Source organism: Bombyx mandarina, chromosome 01 (genome assembly GCF_030267445.1).
Source record: "Bombyx mandarina strain Sakado chromosome 01, ASM3026744v2".
Classification (NCBI taxonomy): Eukaryota; Metazoa; Arthropoda; class Insecta; order Lepidoptera; family Bombycidae; genus Bombyx; species Bombyx mandarina.
In genome coordinates, this window is record NC_143208.1 from 20,250,232 (window position 1) to 20,269,079 (window position 18,848).

The 18,848-nt window shown below is 45.5% G+C and overlaps 1 protein-coding gene and 1 long non-coding RNA gene across 5 annotated transcripts; both read left to right on the forward strand.

Annotated features, from left to right (window-relative positions):
- Positions 1–7,770: 7,770 nt before the first annotated feature.
- LOC114240507 (uncharacterized) lies at positions 7,771–11,315 on the forward strand. 4 transcript variants are annotated; one of them, XM_089732264.1, is made up of 4 exons: positions 7,771–7,942; positions 8,805–8,991; positions 9,247–9,413; positions 11,210–11,315. In XM_089732264.1, exons 2-4 carry the CDS (start codon positions 8,937–8,939, stop codon positions 11,291–11,293), a joined length of 306 nt encoding a protein of 101 aa, XP_089588390.1. In that variant the 5' UTR covers positions 7,771–7,942; positions 8,805–8,936; the 3' UTR covers positions 11,294–11,315. The 4 variants fall into 4 exon arrangements, 3 of the variants coding, with proteins under 3 accessions (XP_089588390.1, XP_089588384.1, XP_089588395.1); XM_089732258.1 differs by having other exon boundaries at positions 7,773–7,942; positions 8,743–8,991; XM_089732269.1 differs by having other exon boundaries at positions 7,779–7,942; positions 8,743–8,991; positions 11,172–11,315.
- A 5,116-nt stretch (positions 11,316–16,431) lies between these two features.
- LOC149503643 (uncharacterized) lies at positions 16,432–18,291 on the forward strand. Its single transcript, XR_016324060.1, has 2 exons — positions 16,432–16,573; positions 17,439–18,291. It is a non-coding gene; the product is annotated as an uncharacterized LOC149503643 (long non-coding RNA).
- The last annotated feature ends 557 nt before the right edge of the window (positions 18,292–18,848 follow it).

An 18,848-nucleotide genomic window follows, 5' to 3' on the forward strand; every position in this document is an offset into this window, starting at 1 on the left:
AAAAACACAAACTCCGTTGAAATTATAACTTAGAATATTTATCACAACTATTAATATATATTATGCTTTTTGTCTGAAAATGTTTACAAACAATTTTTTTTTTGTGAAATTGCCAATTTTCTTCTCAGTGTGTACTGAATACTGAATACTGAATGTAAAAAATCGTAAACTTTACCACTGTCTGAAAAGTAGTGTTACCCGCTGGGGCTCGGGGCTAGTAAAACTTCCAGCGAAGTACAAATTAACACTCTATTCAACACTTCAAACACTTCACGAACACTTTAAAATTTGCAATTCACTTCTTCCGCTTCGCTTCAGATGATCCGTAGATTCGATTACTAACTGCCTTCGTGTCACCTTTGTAATGCTTTTATAGTCGATACGACAACTCTTCAGTTATCGAGAACATTCTCGGTAAGGCCTATCGTTTCGATATTTGTTTCCGCTATTTGATAATAGATGGCATTGCAATTCTCGAGCTTTCTCGATTTTACTAGTTCTTTTGATATTCATTTCTCTTGCTGGCGTAACAATAAGATCTACAGCACCGTTTTTGAATAACGAGTCGCCTAAATGGTTCTTATACATGAATATAATAATATTTATAAGTCATTCAAAACAATGAATGGGAAAAAATATGCGACCATTTATACTACTGGGTAAATAAGCTTAAAAACTTTTGTAAATATAGATGTAAGTATATATTTATAATAAGTAAGTATATATACAGGTATAAGGATGCTAGGTTTAAATATCCTGAATGGGATACGGCATTAGTCATTCGTGAGATTCAACAAAAAACAAAGATGCATAAATATATGTAGATAAATGATATGGAATATTCTAAAATGAATGAACAATAAAAAAGTTCATTGCGTTGTCTGTAATATACTAAGAGAACAACATTTAAAACCTTTTTAAATTCGCCTTTTTAAATTATTATTTTAAAGAGTGTTATTTATTAAATTATATATTAAAATATGCAAAACTGAACTTCTCCCTTCACTGGATGACAAGTGAAGGAGGTCAGTGAATCCGTATCTAAGAAAAATCTTTTCAAAATTAGAGAGTTTTAAAGGTTTTAAATACTAAATGTTTTTGTATACATGTCTTATGTTAGAATATTTGCAAAAGCCTTCACAGATTTTGGCCAATGTAGAGCGCAATAGTATCTATATTACAACACTTGGGAAGAAAAATAAGAAAAGTCTCAGATCACGTGTAATGTAAATGTATGCAATGTAAACATGTGATCTGAGGTTTACTTTTTTACTTTCCAAGGGCTGTATACAATTTTTTTGTCCGACAAAGGCGGAAAGCGGCAACGTTGCTTAGCGCAGTGGGACGAAAGTTGCCAGTTCCGCCCGGAGGGGAAAAAATAATAAAAATAATCATAAACGATGCTCACGAACAGCGTCTAAAAGAATACAGAAACATCTGGCACCGTCTATTCGGTATCTGGCACGTCAACAGCCACACCAGACATGCAGGCGGCGGAGGCGGCAAGCGTACTGCAACTAATATTAACAGATTTCTGTCTCCTAGCACTTATGCGCCGGCCTTAAAGCCTCTTTGGGATATTTACAACTTGTGTTTAGAGATATCGTACACACTGGTCCACACGAATAGTTCTAGCACCAAAAGAGGGAGCGGAACAGATGTGAGCGGATTCAAATCCGTGGCGATCCTTTCGTCTTGAAAGATCTTGAGTCGGCGATAGAACGCAGTATGCAAGGGCAGGTTTCATCTCAGCTCTCGGATGCGCAGCATAGGTTCAGACCGGCGCGCGGCACAACCAGCAACTGCACACTGCCACACGTTGACGCACATTCCGATAGAGGCACCCGTCACGTGCGGACGTGCCCATCGACCACTCGATCGCCCGGCCTTTGTTCGCCCGGCTTTTGTTAGCCCGGCCATTGTTCGCGCGGCCTATGTTCGTGGCACATCTGCCGACCAAGTGTTTTTTCTGGAAGTTTTTATTTGTTTTGTTTCTTTTTGTTATTTCTGTGTTCGTGGTACATCTGCCGACAAACTGTCTTCCTGGAAGTGTTTAATTGTTTTGTTTCTTTTTGTTATTTCCGTTTTGTTGTGTTTTTTCTTTGTTCTGTAGTAATCGTGCCGCATCGCCACCTGTGTTCAATAGAACCGCTCAGTTCCGAGAAGTTGGGGCCTCGCCGCAAGGCGAGTGTATTCAAAGTCCCGGGGCAGCCCCACCTGGACACGTATCCATAATGGACGCTGTATTTGCGGAATTTCTCCGGCTTCGCTACCCAAAGCTCACTTCCGAGTTTCTGGCCTTCAAGGCCGACCACACAGCAAGCCCTCTCGTGGACTCCGCCGACCTCGCTGCTCCTGCGTCGCCTGTACCTGCGTGCAAAGCTTCTGCATCGAGCACCGCAGCCTTGTCGTGCCTGCCGTTCCCGCGTCGCCTATACTGGCGAGTAAAACTGCTGCGTCGTCCGCCGTGGCCACCGTTCCAGCTGTGCGTTCATCCGCGGCCTCCGTCGCGCCCTCCAAAATACCTGCTCGTAGGTCACCTGCGCCCGCCTCCTCGTCCTCCGACTCTGACTCGGAGATGGAGGTCGACCTCGCCCCCGCCTCATCGACGGATGGATTTACCCTGGTACAAAAGGGTAAGAAGCGTGCCGCGGAGTCTCGAGCTCCCGCGGCCGCTAAAATTAGCAAAGCCGCGAACGCGTCGCGCCCCCGCCCCCAGACTCCCGTTGCGCCTCCAGCCCGTGCCAGTCCGTCGCCGCGTCCGGTGGCACAAAATAAAACCCAGTCCCCTCCTCCGGTAATCCTTCAAGAGAAGGCAGCTTGGGATCGAGTTTCCCTGGCCCTTAAGGCCAAAAATATCAATTTCACGAATGCCCGTAACCTCGCGAACGGCATCCAAATAAAGGTGCATTCATCTGATGACCATAGGGCCCTCACCTCTTACCTCCGTAAGGAGCGTATAAGCTTCCACACTTATACGCTTCAGGAGGAGCGCGAACTCCGCGTTGTAATACGCGGAATCCCTAAAGAGATAGATGTAGAGCTCGTCAAGGCCGATCTGTTAGAACAGGGCCTACCAGTGAATTCTGTGCACCGTATGCACACCGGTCGCGGTAGGGAGCCATATAATATGGTTCTAGTCGCTCTCCAGCCTACCCCCGAGGGTAAGAAAATCTTTAACACACAGACCGTCTGTAGGCTCTCTGGTATCGCTGTCGAAGCCCCCCATAAAAAAGGCACTCCTAGCCAGTGCCATAACTGTCAATTGTACGGGCACTCTTCCCGTAACTGTCACGCGCGCCCCCGATGCGTCAAATGTTTAGGCGATCACGCCACGGCCCTATGCACTCGCGATCAAAAAACCGCGACGGAACCGCCTAGCTGCGTCCTGTGTCGAACACAGGGTCACCCCGCAAATTACCGCGGATGCCCCCGAGCCCCGAAAATAAATCGCCGTGTCGCCCGCCAAAACCGCCTCCGAGCTTCCGGCCCAGACATCAAAGCCTCGGCACCCTCTGCGTCGCAGGCTAAGCCAGCGTTCGTTCCGGCGGCGGTGCCCAGTGTCTCGGCCTGGGCGAAACCGCTGCCGTACACGAACACGGTTACAACTCCCTCCTCCGCGATTCGTCCCGCCCCCGCGACTCGTCCCTCTCCCGCGACTTGCCCTCCGACCGCGTCCGAAAATCTCGGTTTAGCGATCGACTTCTTTCAGTCGATCAACTTTGAGCGCGTTAACGCTTTGGGCGACGCCATTCGCGCTGCCTCCACTGCACAACACTTTATCGCCGTTGTGCAGGAATACGCCGACGTATACGCGTCATTAAATACGTACGTCCTCCCCTCACTCCGCCGGTAATCAATGGCGTATATAAGTAGAATAAAGCCCCTATCCGTAACGATAGGATTTTTTAACGCTTACGGTCTCGCAAATCAACGTGATCATGTTTCTGACTTTTTGCGTGACCATCAAATTGATATCTTTTTAGTGCAGGAGACCCTACTTAAGCCCGCGCGCCGTGACCCTAAAATTGCGAACTATAACATGGTCAGGAACGACAGGCTCTCTGCCCGTGGTGGTGGTACCGTCATTTACTATAGAAGAGCCCTGCATTGCGTCCCGCTCGATCCTCCCGCGCTCGCTAATATCGAAGCATCAGTGTGCCGAATCTCACTGACGGGACACGCGCCGATCGTTATCGCGTCCGTTTATCTTCCACCGGATAAGATCGTTCTAAGCAGTGATATCGAGGCGCTGCTCGGTATGGGGAGCTCTGTCATTCTGGCGGGCGACCTAAATTGTAAACACATCAGGTGGAACTCACACACCACAACCCCGAATGGCAGGCGGCTTGACGCGTTAGTCGATGATCTCGCCTTCGATATCGTCGCTCCGCTAACCCCGACTCACTACCCGCTAAATATCGCGCATCGCCCGGATATACTCGACATAGCGTTATTAAAAAACGTAACTCTGCGCTTACACTCGATCGAAGTAGTTTCAGAGTTAGATTCAGACCACCGTCCCGTCGTTTTGAAGCTCGGTCGCGCTCCCGATTCCGTTCCCGTCACGAGGACTGTGGTGGATTGGCACACGCTGGGCATCAGCCTGGCTGAATCTGATCCACCATCGCTCCCGTTTAACCCGGACTCTACCCCGTCTCCTCAGGATACCGCTGAAGCCATAGACATCTTAACGTCACACATCACCTCAACATTAGATAGGTCATCGAAACAAGTTGTAGCGGAGGACTTCCTTCACCGCTTCAAATTGTCCGACGATATTAGGGAACTCCTTAGAGCTAAGAACGCCTCGATACGCGCCTACGACAGGTATCCTACCGCGGAAAATCGTATTCGAATGCGTGCCCTACAACGCGACGTAAAGTCTCGCATCGCCGAAGTCCGAGATGCCAAATGGTCTGATTTCTTAGAAGGCTCGCGCCCTCCCAAAGCTCTTACTACCGCTTAGCTCGTACTCTCAAATCGGATACGGTAGTAACTATGCCCCCCCTCGTAGGCCCCTCAGGCCGACTCGCGGCGTTCGATGATGACGAAAAAGCAGAGCTGCTGGCCGATACATTGCAAACCCAGTGCACGCCCAGCACTCAATCCGTGGACCCTGTTCATGTAGAATTAGTAGACAGTGAGGTAGAACGCAGAGCCTCCTTGCCACCCTCGGATGCGTTACCACCCGTCACCCCGATGGAAGTTAAAGACTTGATCAAAGACCTACGTCCTCGCAAGGCTCCCGGTTCCAACGGTATATCTAACCGCGTTATTAAACTTCTACCCGTCCAACTTATCGTGATGTTGGCATCTATTTTCAATGCCGCTATGGCGAACTGTATCTTTCCCGCGGTGTGGAAAGAAGCGGACGTTATCGGCATACATAAACCCGGTAAACCAAAAAATCATCCGACGAGCTACCGCCCGATTAGCCTCCTCATGTCTCTAGGCAAACTGTATGAGCGTCTGCTCTACAAACGCCTCAGAGACTTCGTCTCATCCAAGGGCATTCTCATCGATGAACAATTCGGATTCCGTACAAATCACTCATGCGTTCAACAGGTGCACCGCCTCACGGAGCACATTCTTGTGGGGCTTAATCGACCAAAACCGTTATACACGGGAGCTCTCTTCTTCGACGTCGCAAAAGCGTTCGACAAAGTCTGGCACAATGGTTTGATTTTCAAACTATTCAACATGGGCGTGCCGGATAGTCTCGTGCTCATCATACGGGACTTCTTGTCGAACCGCTCTTTTCGATATCGAGTCGAGGGAACCCGCTCCTCCCCACTACCTCTCACAGCTGGAGTCCCGCAAGGCTCTGTCCTCTCACCCCTCCTATTTAGCTTATTCGTCAACGATATTCCCCGGTCGCCGCCGACCCATTTAGCTTTATTCGCCGACGACACGACTGTTTACTATTCTAGTAGAAATAAGTCCCTAATCGCGAAGAAGCTTCAGAGCGCAGCCCTAGCCCTAGGACAGTGGTTCCGAAAATGGCGCATAGACATCAACCCAGCGAAAAGTACTGCGGTGCTATTTCAGAGGGGAAGCTCCACACGGATTTCCTCCCGGATTAGGAGGAGGAATCTCACACCCCCGATTACTCTCTTTAGACAACCCATGCCCTGGGCCAGGAAGGTCAAGTACCTGGGCGTTACCCTGGATGCATCGATGACATTCCGCCCGCATATAAAATCAGTCCGTGACCATGCCGCGTTTATTCTCGGTAGACTCTACCCCATGATCTGTAAGCGGTGTAAAATGTCCCTTCGGAACAAGGTGACACTTTACAAAACTTGCATAAGGCCCGTCATGACTTACGCGAGTGTGGTGTTCGCTCACGCGGCCCGCACACACATAGACACCCTCCAATCCCTACAATCCCGCTTTTGCAGGTTAGCTGTCGGGGCTCCGTGGTTCGTGAGGAACGTTGACCTACACGACGACCTGGGCCTCGAATCAATTCGGAAATGCATGAAGTCAGCGTCGGAACGATACTTCGATAAGGCTATGCGTCATGATAATCGCCTTATCGTTGCCGCCGCTGACTACTCCCCGAATCCTGATCATGCAGGAGCCAGTCACCGTCGACGCCCTAGACACGTCCTTACGGATCCATCAGATCCAATAACCTTTGCATTAGATGCCTTCAGCTCTAATACTAGGGGCAGGCTTAGGGACCCCGGTAACCGTACTCGTCGAACTCGACAAAGAGGTCGACGTGCAACCTAACCCATGCATCAGCCCGCTGAGTTTCTCGCCGGATCTTCTTAGCGGGTCGCGATTCCGATCCGGTAGTAGATTCATTCGCGAAACAATTGCTCTTGAGTTGTTAGGTCTCCTTCGGAGGCGCTCGGGCAGTTGTTAGCAAATCCCACCCCTCTTGGCTGAGCCTTTGCTCGCCCACCTGTCCTGGTGAAACTGGAAAGGCCTTCGGGCCACCAGTAAAGTTTCAACCATAAAAAAAAAAAAAAAAAAACGTTGACGCGGTAGTGCTGTTGGTGCCGCTTACTTTGACTTTAAATAAGCTTTCAACTTTTTTGACAACATCCTACTTGAGGTCAACTAGACAACGAACTAAAACTTAGAGTGTATCTTGTTAATGTTTGTAAAAAGCTAGTAAGAGTTTGGGCGTCTTACTTCACCATAAAACTGCTTTACAAACGTAAAGGCTTTAGCAACATTGTATGACGCCCTAATAAGAAGTCAACTAGAATTAATCTTGGCAGTATAGGCTCCTCGTGAGTCGAAATATCTATCCAATACCATGTTGGAACAGACACAGAACAAGTTCACTCGTCACTTGTACATACAATTACACGACACCTATGCTTTCTATCCATTGATATGATTGTACGGTTGGGTATGACAAGCTGATGAAACAAGGCGCTGGGCGTACTGAAAACGTTCCTTGGCATTGTTAACGCCCCAATTATACCTCCTAAAGACCAATACTCACTTACTAACTAATACCTCAGTTTGTTCGTCGGTTAACAAACGGCTTTTGTAAGCACTAGCCCTTTAAATTTAACATTTCGCCGATAGATGGCTCTATTTTAATTTTTTGTACATTGACAATATCAATGTTTTTTTCTCCGTGATGACCAAGACGTAAAACTGACTACATTATATTATTTGAATATAATCTTACTCATATATAATATATATTTTGTAGAACATAACTTTATATTTTGATCTGTACGTTCGTCCGTTGTAGAGTTTGTATAGTGAATCTGTGGCAGCCGGCGCGGCGGCGTCGCGGCGTCGGTCGATACGAGCGGTGCGCAGTGCGCGCACAGTGTGCACCGCGTCCGGCCCGGACACACGGGCAGCCGCGCGCGGTCCGGCCCCTGAGCGTTGTTCTGAGCCTCATTCGGTGGACATGACTCCGGTTGCTACGTCTTGACAATAAATGAAACTTCCACACCGAAAGGTAAATTGAATGGTTTATTAAAGCTTAACATAGAATCAATATGTCTTAACCTTGCCTTCTGTTACTTAAACTCGTATAAAGGGTTCCAGATGGGAGCTAGGTCCGCCATATTACAAACTACATACATTTTTGTCCTCTTCATAGTATTCACATGTAATTACTAACATTACACGCTACACTGTAATCCAGAGATGTGATATTTATTTATTAACTACACGTAGGACCAACGGCTTAACTTAACAGCAGGGTAAGGTCTAATAGATTAAAATAACAACTAATAGAAACATTGAATTAAAGGTCATCACTCACCCATATAAACAAGTTGCAACACAAGTGAATCGAAAAATTAATCCAAATAAAAGGAAAACAACCAAACTATGTATAAATATTACAAATCAATAAATGTCAGTCGTGTTGCACATCACCGGCATGCGGCACCTGCCCTCGCACCCCTCGTATCTATGCACTGAACACAAAGCATGTAGCTTCGGACTCTAAGAAGTTGTGGGTCCGTACGTACCGACACTAACCGAATTGTTTCTTCTTTCCTCGTGGACGACGTGGACCATCCTCATAATAATCGGCAACAAAATCACACCGTAGGCAGAATATATATCTTTGTGGAGAAGTATAAATACAACAAAATAGTGTTGAAAGCACTAAATTATAAGAAACGTTCTTACACCTCTTACAGTATTTACCAGTCACAGCACTGTGCACACTCTTCCCTCTACCGACAAAGTTGCATGCTTAGACTCATCAGACCACGGCGGCTTTAAAATGAATTTATAAATTTTCAGATTCAACACAAAACTACAACGGATACATGAATAATAAATGAAATTTCTCATTTTCAATCGAGAGTCTCTGCGGGGTCCTGAGAGACTCAGGAGACACACGGGATCGATGGATCTAACAGTAACCCATCAGCAGTCGTGACGTCACACTCTGACGTCATACGCTGGCGCCGGACTGAACGAGCAGACACCAGCGCATGTTCTGGTCGCGTCGTCGCTGCGTTCAGACAGACTTATCGAAGCGAGAGCCAGGTCGGTTGCCCCCGACGCCGGGGATAATTATAATACGATACTTCTTTGGGTTATATTTCTAATGCTAAATTGTATGATATATTTATGACTCAAATGAAACTCTACAATTGAATCTAACTAGATAGCTAGCTTCATACATAATATCTTATTAATATATATCTGTTCAGGCTTCCAGGGACCCTATAAACACAACGACACATTTCAACTGCTGATAGCTCCATACTACTGACATGCACAATTCAAATCCTGATGCAGTGATTCGTGCGAAGTCCGTCTTCCTGGCCGCTGTCCTCGCCGGAGCGGCAAGAGCGCCGTTGGTGGCTGCTGGTTGGTGGCACCGCCGGCACCGCGCGTGTGTCGTGTGCACCGTGTGCACGCGACGCACTGACGCTCAGCATTGGGAAACCGAAGATATCACGCAGGTAGGTAGCCCGTTTTTAAGCTCTCTAAGAAATGCACCGAACGTAAAATACATTTCACTCTGATAAGAACTCCAACAATTCATAAACTTGGCTTTCCCTTCCGGATGAGAGACACCGAACTCTCGAAACATGTCCCGAAACCATAATAAAGGGATTCTTATTCGTGCGAAGATGGACCGGCCCGGACATTTAGGTTTCAGAAGTATAATTTATTAAAAAAAGAAAGTTCCTGGTTAAAATAAAGATTTATATATACATATATAAAAAACCAACTAATCTATAATCGCAGTAACTTTAACTTTGGGGGAGGCCTATATCCAGCAGGGGACGACTAAAGAAAAAAAATACTGAACAAGGTGTAAAGTACTTACAGAGTTTAATTGCAGCCACTTCCCATCTAATTACCCTTGAAAGAGCTTAGAGAGCAGTATTGAAAACTATTTTTAAAAAACAATTTCGGTATCCCACAGACACTTTTTGATACGGTATCACACAGACAGAATTTGGGGTCCTGAGCGTGAGCAGAATATTTATCCTTAGTGCAGCCCTTGATTACCACAGAGAAGTTCCTAAAATTACCAATTTCAAAGTCCTTGCTACAAAACGTACTCCTGTAATCCCGACGCCCTCAGTTAGGACGGCTTTTGCTCGTCGTTTTAGCTCCTACATGAAACCTTACTTATATAACAGACTCAATAAAAAATACAAAATTCTTAACCTAAAATACGAAGAAGTTAAAAGAAAGTTAACAAAAGAACTGCTTAATTGCATTAAAGCATTAAGTAATCCTAAACACGTATAGTAAAAATCATTACACCTGTTTCTTTTCTAGTGTGTGTGTGTGTGTGTGTGCATATATGTGTGTATTATATTCGCTTAACTATTTTGATTTACTCGTATATTCAGCACCGTTATTACTAGTTTGAAGATACTCCTGTAAAAAACTCTCCACGAGACAGGCAGTGAGTGCCTAGTGTGGAGAGTTTTTAGCAAACTGTTATGTGTAAATGTTTTCAAGGTTAATAAATAAATAATTATTTTTATTATTATAATTACAAATTATTTAGCGCTGACATGTCCCGTCGAGACTTCCGCGGTCTCAAGACGTCAGCCGTCAGCTGGCCACTCATGCTTTATTTTATAAATTTACTAGCTGACCCGGCAGACTTCGTAGTGCCTCAACCGATAAATAAAAGACCTAACTTTTGTATAAAATAAACTTAAAACAAACAAAAGGAATCCGTCCGACGGGGGACACATCAAAGGAAAAACAAAATTGTTATTTTTATTTAATTCCGAGTATTTTCATATTTATCTACCTTTTAAACCTTCTCTGGACTTTCACGAATAATTCAAGACCAAAATTAGCCAAATCGGTCCAGCCGTTCTCGAGTTTTAGCTAGACTAACTAACAGCAATTCATTTTTATATATATAATAAGCATATATAGAAGATTGTATATGTACGAGTAGTACCTGGTTATCAAGGAGACAAAATATATTTGACAAAGGCCTGAATCACGCTAATGACATAATGGTATATCGTAAAATAATCTGAGAACCTTGTGTGGACCCGTTGTGACCGAATGATATGGAAGCGGAAGGATAACGATCAATCAGTATCCTGAGCTCAAACACGCTGAATGATTTATCTAATGTTTCAAACTCGTTTTCACTATCTTTAATGTTAAATATATATACTACCGCTGTGTCTGTATGTACGTACATTCTCATAATGATGTTATTGAATCTTAAACAGTACTCGTGAGGATCAAATGGAAATTGCTCTGTGGACAGGGCACAGCCGGGTCACTACTCTGGAGGCTCGGCCTTGGAGTGCTTCATGATTCAAACCACCTTTTCTTTTTTATTTATTTATAAATAATAAAAAATACACAAAGTACATTTTCGTTTCCTTTACTTACATACATCTGACACCTGAACCTGTTAACCAATAAATATATCGAGGGATGGAAAGCTATTTGGTTTAAGAGACATTTTTGCAAATTTACACCACCAGTCACCAGGGTCACCAGTTTGGAAGAGGTCGGGTTTGATCTATGCCACGCGAAGCCTTTGTCACTCCTCGACTTACGTGAACTCTTTTGCTTTGCTACGATCTATTGCTTGTGCCTTCGACTTCCTACCGCTTTATCAGTGCCTTCTGTTCTCCGTACTTTCTCCTTCTGCTAAATATACTGTGTGTGGTTGGGAATAAACTGTCTACCCTATAACTGACTCCTTATTGTGCCGCCCGGCACTGGTGACCCTACAATCAACCCCAACCACTTCCAAAGGTTCAGCTCGATCTATCGTATGCTGATGGAAGCTCAGTGACAGGATGATATTGAAAAAATATTACGGACGTTGCCTGGTGCAGAAGTTTGGCTACGGGTGAACATAAGGAAAAGCTCAGTCAAATATAACACTATATTTATGATCACGCCCTAGAGTTCCCATCAGAGTTTTGAACTGTCTTAGTTATGAGTTCGTGCTGCTTATACGTATCAACCAGGTTCGTTGGATGTGCGCTGTTGTAGTTGATAGTGAAGGGACGTGGGCTCTGATCAACCCAAACACAGTAGTGAAGAATCTCTTACCCTACTCGTATTATTTTGATTTATCTATCGCTCGTTGTGCACACAGTACATAAGAGCTTAAAGGAGCATCGGAGGAGCACAGCACAGAACAGGTTGTTGACTAGCGTCTTTTTCCTCCCAACTTAAGCGCTGATAGCCCAAGAGGCTATCCTAACTACGCTCGAACGGATAGAAGAGCTCACGGGTTCAACCTAAGAAAACTTGTTAGCACTAGCCCTATCAAAAGCAGTGCCGAATCTGTCACCGGATCGGCACCACGACCCATTGAGAGGATCCGGCGAGGAACTCAGTGGGTTAGGTCTATGGGCTAGGTTGCAAGTCGAAATCTTCATCAAATTCGACTCGTCCCGAAAACTATAGTCAACAACGACGAATTAAACGCGGTATAGGAAACTGACGATATTCAGACTGCTGCTGAGTTAGCAGCAGCTTCTGAGGTTAATGAAAATAATGAAGGTCCATTTGCGTCAAATTGGCAAGGTAAAACAACTTGTGAGTTGGTGCCGCAAGAACTGAACGATGGACACTCTCTCAAGTAAACCGTTCCAGAGATGGCGGCCGGCTCTCGCGCGAATGTCTATACATATGAGTATTCGAATCCGACTAACTTCGACAGATATTGAAAGAAACTGTCGACCTCGATCAATGGTAATATTTGTTGGGGACCCAAATGAGCCATCTAGTCTGATATACTGATAGCACAGTATAGTATTCAGCCACGAATGCAGCCGTTGTCTTCAATCGGTGTTGGATGTGGCCAACGCGCAAACCAATGCACTTTGTGAATAGAAGTGGGCGTCCAATCAGGTCTATCTGGATTTGTTGAATAACAAGGCGCTTGGTAGTTTAAAGATGTCCAGTGCGAAATACACATACACTAATCGGCATAGGAGCTGTGTAAACAAAACAAAAAAAATAGGTACGCCTCGACCGTTTGTCTGAATTTTTTTTTTTTTTTTTATTGCATAGCTGTGTGGACGAGCTCACAGCCCACCTGATGTTAAGTGGTTACTGGAGCCCATAGACATCTACAACGTAAATGCGCCACACACCTTGAGATATAGTTCTAAGGTCTCAGTATAGTCAACGGCTGCCCCACCCTTCAAACCGAAACGCATTACTGCTTCACGGCAGAAATAGGCGGGGCGGTGGTACCTACCCGCGCGGACTCACAAGAGGTCCTACCACCAGTAATTACGCAAATTATAATTTTGCGGGTTTCATTTTTATTACACGATGTTATTCCTTCACCGTGGAAGTCAATCGTGAACATTTGTTGAGTACGTATTTCATTAGAAAAATTGGTACCCGCCTGCGGGATTCGAACACCGGTGCATCGCTTCAACACGAATGCACCGGACGTCTTATCCGTTAGGCCACGACGACTACAATGAATGAATGAAACTTAGAGGCTCTCAAGCACAATTTTTGTACTCCTGTAGTGCAGCTCCAATAGGCTCGTTGACGAGGAGGTGGTCGCCGCGAGGGCGCCATGGTAGTTCTTCGATGCTGAAGGCACAGACTTTGGACGCCGAATCGTACACTAGATAACATGACCGCGTCTTAGCCGCTCATTTGCTGACCACTTGCTTCGTCTTTGCCGCTCGGTTTTGTTCTCTGTCTTGGTGTGTCTGCAGTATCTACAAAGGGAAGGTTGTCCCCTGAGCGACCGAACTTCAGAACGAAATAAATTATTTAAGAAAAAAAAACAAAAAATTCGATTTATTAAAAAAAGTTGAATAATGAAAAACAAAACTATTAAATAGCTCTCTAACATTCGAGAATTATTTTAAGCAAACTACAACATATTTATTGAATTTGGAAAGTCCATTTGTAATAATGAGTGACCACACTCTCCTCTCATCGCATCACCCCTTTCAGAGGGATGGGGCCGCAGACAGCTCCCTCGGCCCCTCCTGCACCCGACTACGTTCCGCCGCAGTCGGCGAGAGAGCTATCGATCGAGTCTGAGCACGACCGACCCGTGACTTCCTCGCTTTTATCTCCGACTAAATGATCGACAAAAACAGACACAAATCAGATCGGAGATATCGAAACCACATACTTACACTTGTCAAGGTTTTGATGTAGTCATTGCAATAGTCATCGGCTCCTTTATTGAGTCTGGTGTTCCTCTATTGAAGGGAGGACTGCACGGTTTCCCTCAAATTTAGTTCAGTATAACTTTATTAGGTTTATTGTACTGTTATTGTTTCTGGACAACACCCTACGCAAAACGACATGGGTGCATGAGCCGCTCCGCTTGGCAATAGGGATGGCTAAACCATATACCAGCAAACTACAAAAACTTATGGCGAGAGAACATACATCATCATAGATCCTCAATCATTAAGACGAGGAGTAGGCGACCTGTGTGGGTTCGAGTCAGACATGCGACAACTGAGTGCCAGCTTAGATATTGCAGCATTTGAGAGACTAAAAACCAGTTTGAGGACAGGAAGTTTTTATTATTATTCTGGTTTCAACATACTCTTTTTTTTATTGCTTAGTTGGGTGGACGAGCTCAAAACCCACCTGGTGTTAAGTGGTTACCGGAGCCCATAGACATCTACAACGTAAATGCGCCACCCACCTTGAGATATAAGTTCTAAGGTCTTAGTATAGTTGCAACGGCTGCCCCACCCTTTAAACCGAAACGCATTACTGCTTCACGGCAGAAATAGGCTGGGTGGTGGTAGGTACCTACCCGTGCGGACTCACAAGAGGTCCTACCCCCAGTAAAGAGGTTCTACCACCAGTAAAGGTGGTAGGACCTAGCTACTCCTACACGGAAAGATCAATGCCTAATCTTCACATTATAAGATATGGCTATGGACATGGCATAAACCGACCCTGACCCGCAGCCTTTACATGAGTAAGTATCTAGTACTGGCGGTGAGGAGGTTACGAGGAACATTATCATCATTGAGTCTTCGATCATATATCTCAGGATGAACGGCACCGTTCCATTTCCAGTTGGTACGAGTGCCGGTAGCCACTTGATACTACGTGAGCGGCGAGCTCGACTGCTAGAATGCGGCAATGAAACGAACCTCACAGGCCATTAGACCATTTATATTTACAACTTCATTAGTGCTGGAAACGTACAGACACCGCTCGACGGGCAGCTCACGCGGGGTGCGTTGACGCGCTACAGGCTTCTCATTGCGAACATGTGTACTACAGATTGGATGGGATGGAGCATCGCAGCGCGTGCGGAGGGACAAGTGTAAACAAAGGCAGGCTGTAGACGTCGCGTATCGATCGCGGAGAGAGCGCGGAGGGAGCGCGGCGGCTGCTGTCTGGGCCCCGCCCCCGCCTCGCGACCCTAACACATGCTGTGCATTGCGTCCACGCAAACCAAAAGAAAGACACACCACACCACTAAAACAATAATAATATTATTACATCTGAAATTAATTTATCAGAGTGCTCATCTTGCTCACTTGATCTACGACTATTCAGCTATTTAATTGGCACAACAAAAACCATTATTCTAACACAGTTGAGACTCAGACCTCATGGCTCAAAGTGAGTGGCGGCATCAAGTTATGTTGGGTATAAGCACCGATAACCACGCCTTACTAGGTGGGTCGTGCGCTCGTTCGCACATATTGCATTAAAAAAACAGAGCCAAACAACAAAACTATAAGACATCATTTTCTGCTTCATTTTTAACCTTGTTTTCATTTAGGATTTTAATGGATTTTATAGATTAATTATCTATTTATTTTGGTAGTCCAAAGGGATACATAAATACCAAACACGTACATATGTATATCACCATGAACGAAGTTTCACAGCGATGACTTAACACTGTGTAAAAAAACAAAATTTAAAAGGCGCTTTTACAGCAGTAAGAGCCCACTACGCCCACGCCGCCCACTGCGCGTGTTGTGGAGCGAGCTACCGGCTCAGGGTCGGCAGAGACCCTGGTAGAGCAGAGGTGTGTTCGGGATCCGTTAACACCGTCTCTAAATCTTCTAATTCAATTGTGTATGAATAATCCCTGTGTGACATTGTACATACAAATGTACCTACGAGTATATGTAGCCTTTCTACTCGAATAATATCGGCATTCCAAATTTTATTAAATATACAATACGCGTGATGTGTTATTAAGTTATATAATTAAATAATGTTGAAGTGCACTCTACGACGATGAGGGCGCCGGGCGCGAAAATCGGCTACGTTGAACGATACTGAGTTGGCATTCCTGCTAGGCGCTGGCGAATCGATCAGACGACCGAGCCGCCCCGAGCCGCCCCGAGGCTCCCCGAGGCTCCCCGAGGCGCTCCGACGGCCGCGCGTCTCGTCGAGTCCGCTGAGTGCCGCCGAGAGCGCCATTCCGTGCCGGCGAGCGAGGGCGCGAGGGCGTGCCTAGATGCGCTCAACGCGCTCTCAACACACTCACTGCACTCTTGGTCATCATCATGTTTTCTCGTTCGCAGGACGTGGATGCGATGTGCAGCCGATCCGTCCCGACAACGCTGCGGCACGGCGTGGTCTGCACCCGACCGACCGACAGCGCACGTGCCGCCCTCTGCAGGGCTCAGGACGAGTGAGAATTTTCTTGTTGCGTTATTTTTAATAGAAACGATGAGCGCTTTTGTCGTGATATAAAGTATGTGTGGCGACTCGTATAATATCATTGTTCCTTAGGCACCGCTAGTTGTCTCATGTCTGTGTCGTACAGTGAGATTGCTCGCAGCCGTCCTGCTGTTCGCTATCTTCCTATCGACAGCAATCCTCGTGTGAGTTCAGTCTGCATCCATTGTGTGTAGATCGGCTTCGCGCAACTGCCCCGCGCATGTCCGCATCATATTGATTTTGTATTGCGACCCCAGACCGAGCGCGCCGCGCATGTCGACTGGTTCACTGTTCGCTAAAACTGACATCGATCAAGTTTCCTTCCGTCGCGTCGGCTCTGTTTTGTTAGCAACTGTTGTGCAATATAAAAGCGATTTTTGTCACAATTGTACCATTGTTTTGAGTGAAGGGGAACAGAGCATGTTGACTAGTCGAACAGTAATTAACAAAGTAATGGTTGCAGCATGGCAGCTCATATCTCGGGGTCTCACTCCGATCACGTTTTTACTGCATAGATGTGTGAACGAGCTCACAGTTCAGTTCTTGTAAAGTATTCACCGCAGCCCAAGCGCCTCGTATCTTAATAACCAGCACCGACATTAAGACATGAGGTCGGAGTCAATTTGATTGTATGACCATACTCTTCATGCCGGAACGCGCTGCACGGCAGGAACAGTGCAAGGTCGTACCATCTGCCCGTCGGACTTACGTAAAACCTACATCCAGTCTCGGAACCGGCGTTTATATTCCTTTATAAATGAAATGGTTTTCGTTAAGACGGAACAAGTCATTTGCAACATTGGAAGGGGCTCTAGTATGCAATCAATATGTTCCAGACAGGGCGGGGCCAGCAGGGCTCACAGGTCTGAGGTTCGAGGGGCAGGGCTTGCGCGGAGGGGAGGTCAGTCTGTATGCATCGTTCCGCGCATGCGTCGAGGGGAGCCGTGCCGCAGTGCCGCAGTGCCGCACCCTCACTACTGGTTCGAAGCTGAATACCGGCGGACATCTGATGCTGTGCTTGTGCCGCCTCAACGTTACCGAGTTACTAAGTCGGAAGGTCATCAGCAGTCAGCATACAGTAATACAGAAACGTTTGAAGGTTTCAGATCTTAGACCCGAATAGCTCCATCGACAATCCATGTGGCACATTCGTGATCTACCCTGTAGATCCGGGCTTTCGTAAAAAACAAATCGAAAGCTCGTCTCTACAGGTATATCACGGCTGGCCCACGCCACCTTTTCTACAATTAGTCAAGAACTGGTGGCGATTCAACATGCGGACGGAGCCAACGAGCCAACGAGTCGACGAGGTCGCGCGACCACTGACCGCGGCTACCCTGCGTCTACAAACATTCCCATCGTATGCCTGATCGTATTCCTGTACATACTTATGCTACATTGTGTTATGTTACCTTACTTTCAACTTTCTAACAGTGTCGTTGCAATACAGTCTCTACTACGTTTCCCAAAAGAAGGATTCTTTGTTTTGGAAAACGTACCGAGTTTACTGAAATTAATTATTATGTATATGTTGTGTGTCATTAATGTTGTGCTGGTGATGGTGGCGAGGCACTGGCGACTACTGTTATTGTGAACTCGATGTTAATTTAGAGTCTTCTGTGGCGTTTGTTGAGCGCAATTACATTTTAATAAATATACTTTTTAAATAATAAAATGTTTAATTATAAAGCACGTGTCTTACTTCTCAAATCAATTCCTTTTCTATTTGAAATATTCTAGATTGTCTTTCTAACTCAATGAGAAGGAAATAATTCTAACCGATTTAATTGATCTTCGTGATCGAAGGGGTAACCCTGCAAAGTGGACTTCGGTTTCTGTTCCCGAAGGGTACTGTGACAGTCGGTATTACTATATCAAATTGAGGTGGTTAATGTGTACATATTATATAGTTGTTTGAACCTAATAAATCAATAAATAAAACGTTAATGTCTACTTTGAGAAATGAGTTTTAAGATTTATGTATGTATGTACACCAATTAGCCCAATTCAGAATGAAGTTTCAGCACATATAAGAACCGACAATAAACAAAAACAATTTACTGAATTAGTACGAGCAATAAGGAGTATTAGCTACAGATCTTTTCTCACTGTTTTTTTCTCAGTCTCATCGCTCACAGAACCAATATGGCCACTGTAGGGCCGCTAATAAGGTACTGCCGACTTTTATTTTCATAAAATAATAATAATTATATGTATATAAAGTTTTATAGCAAAATAGCTCTTGG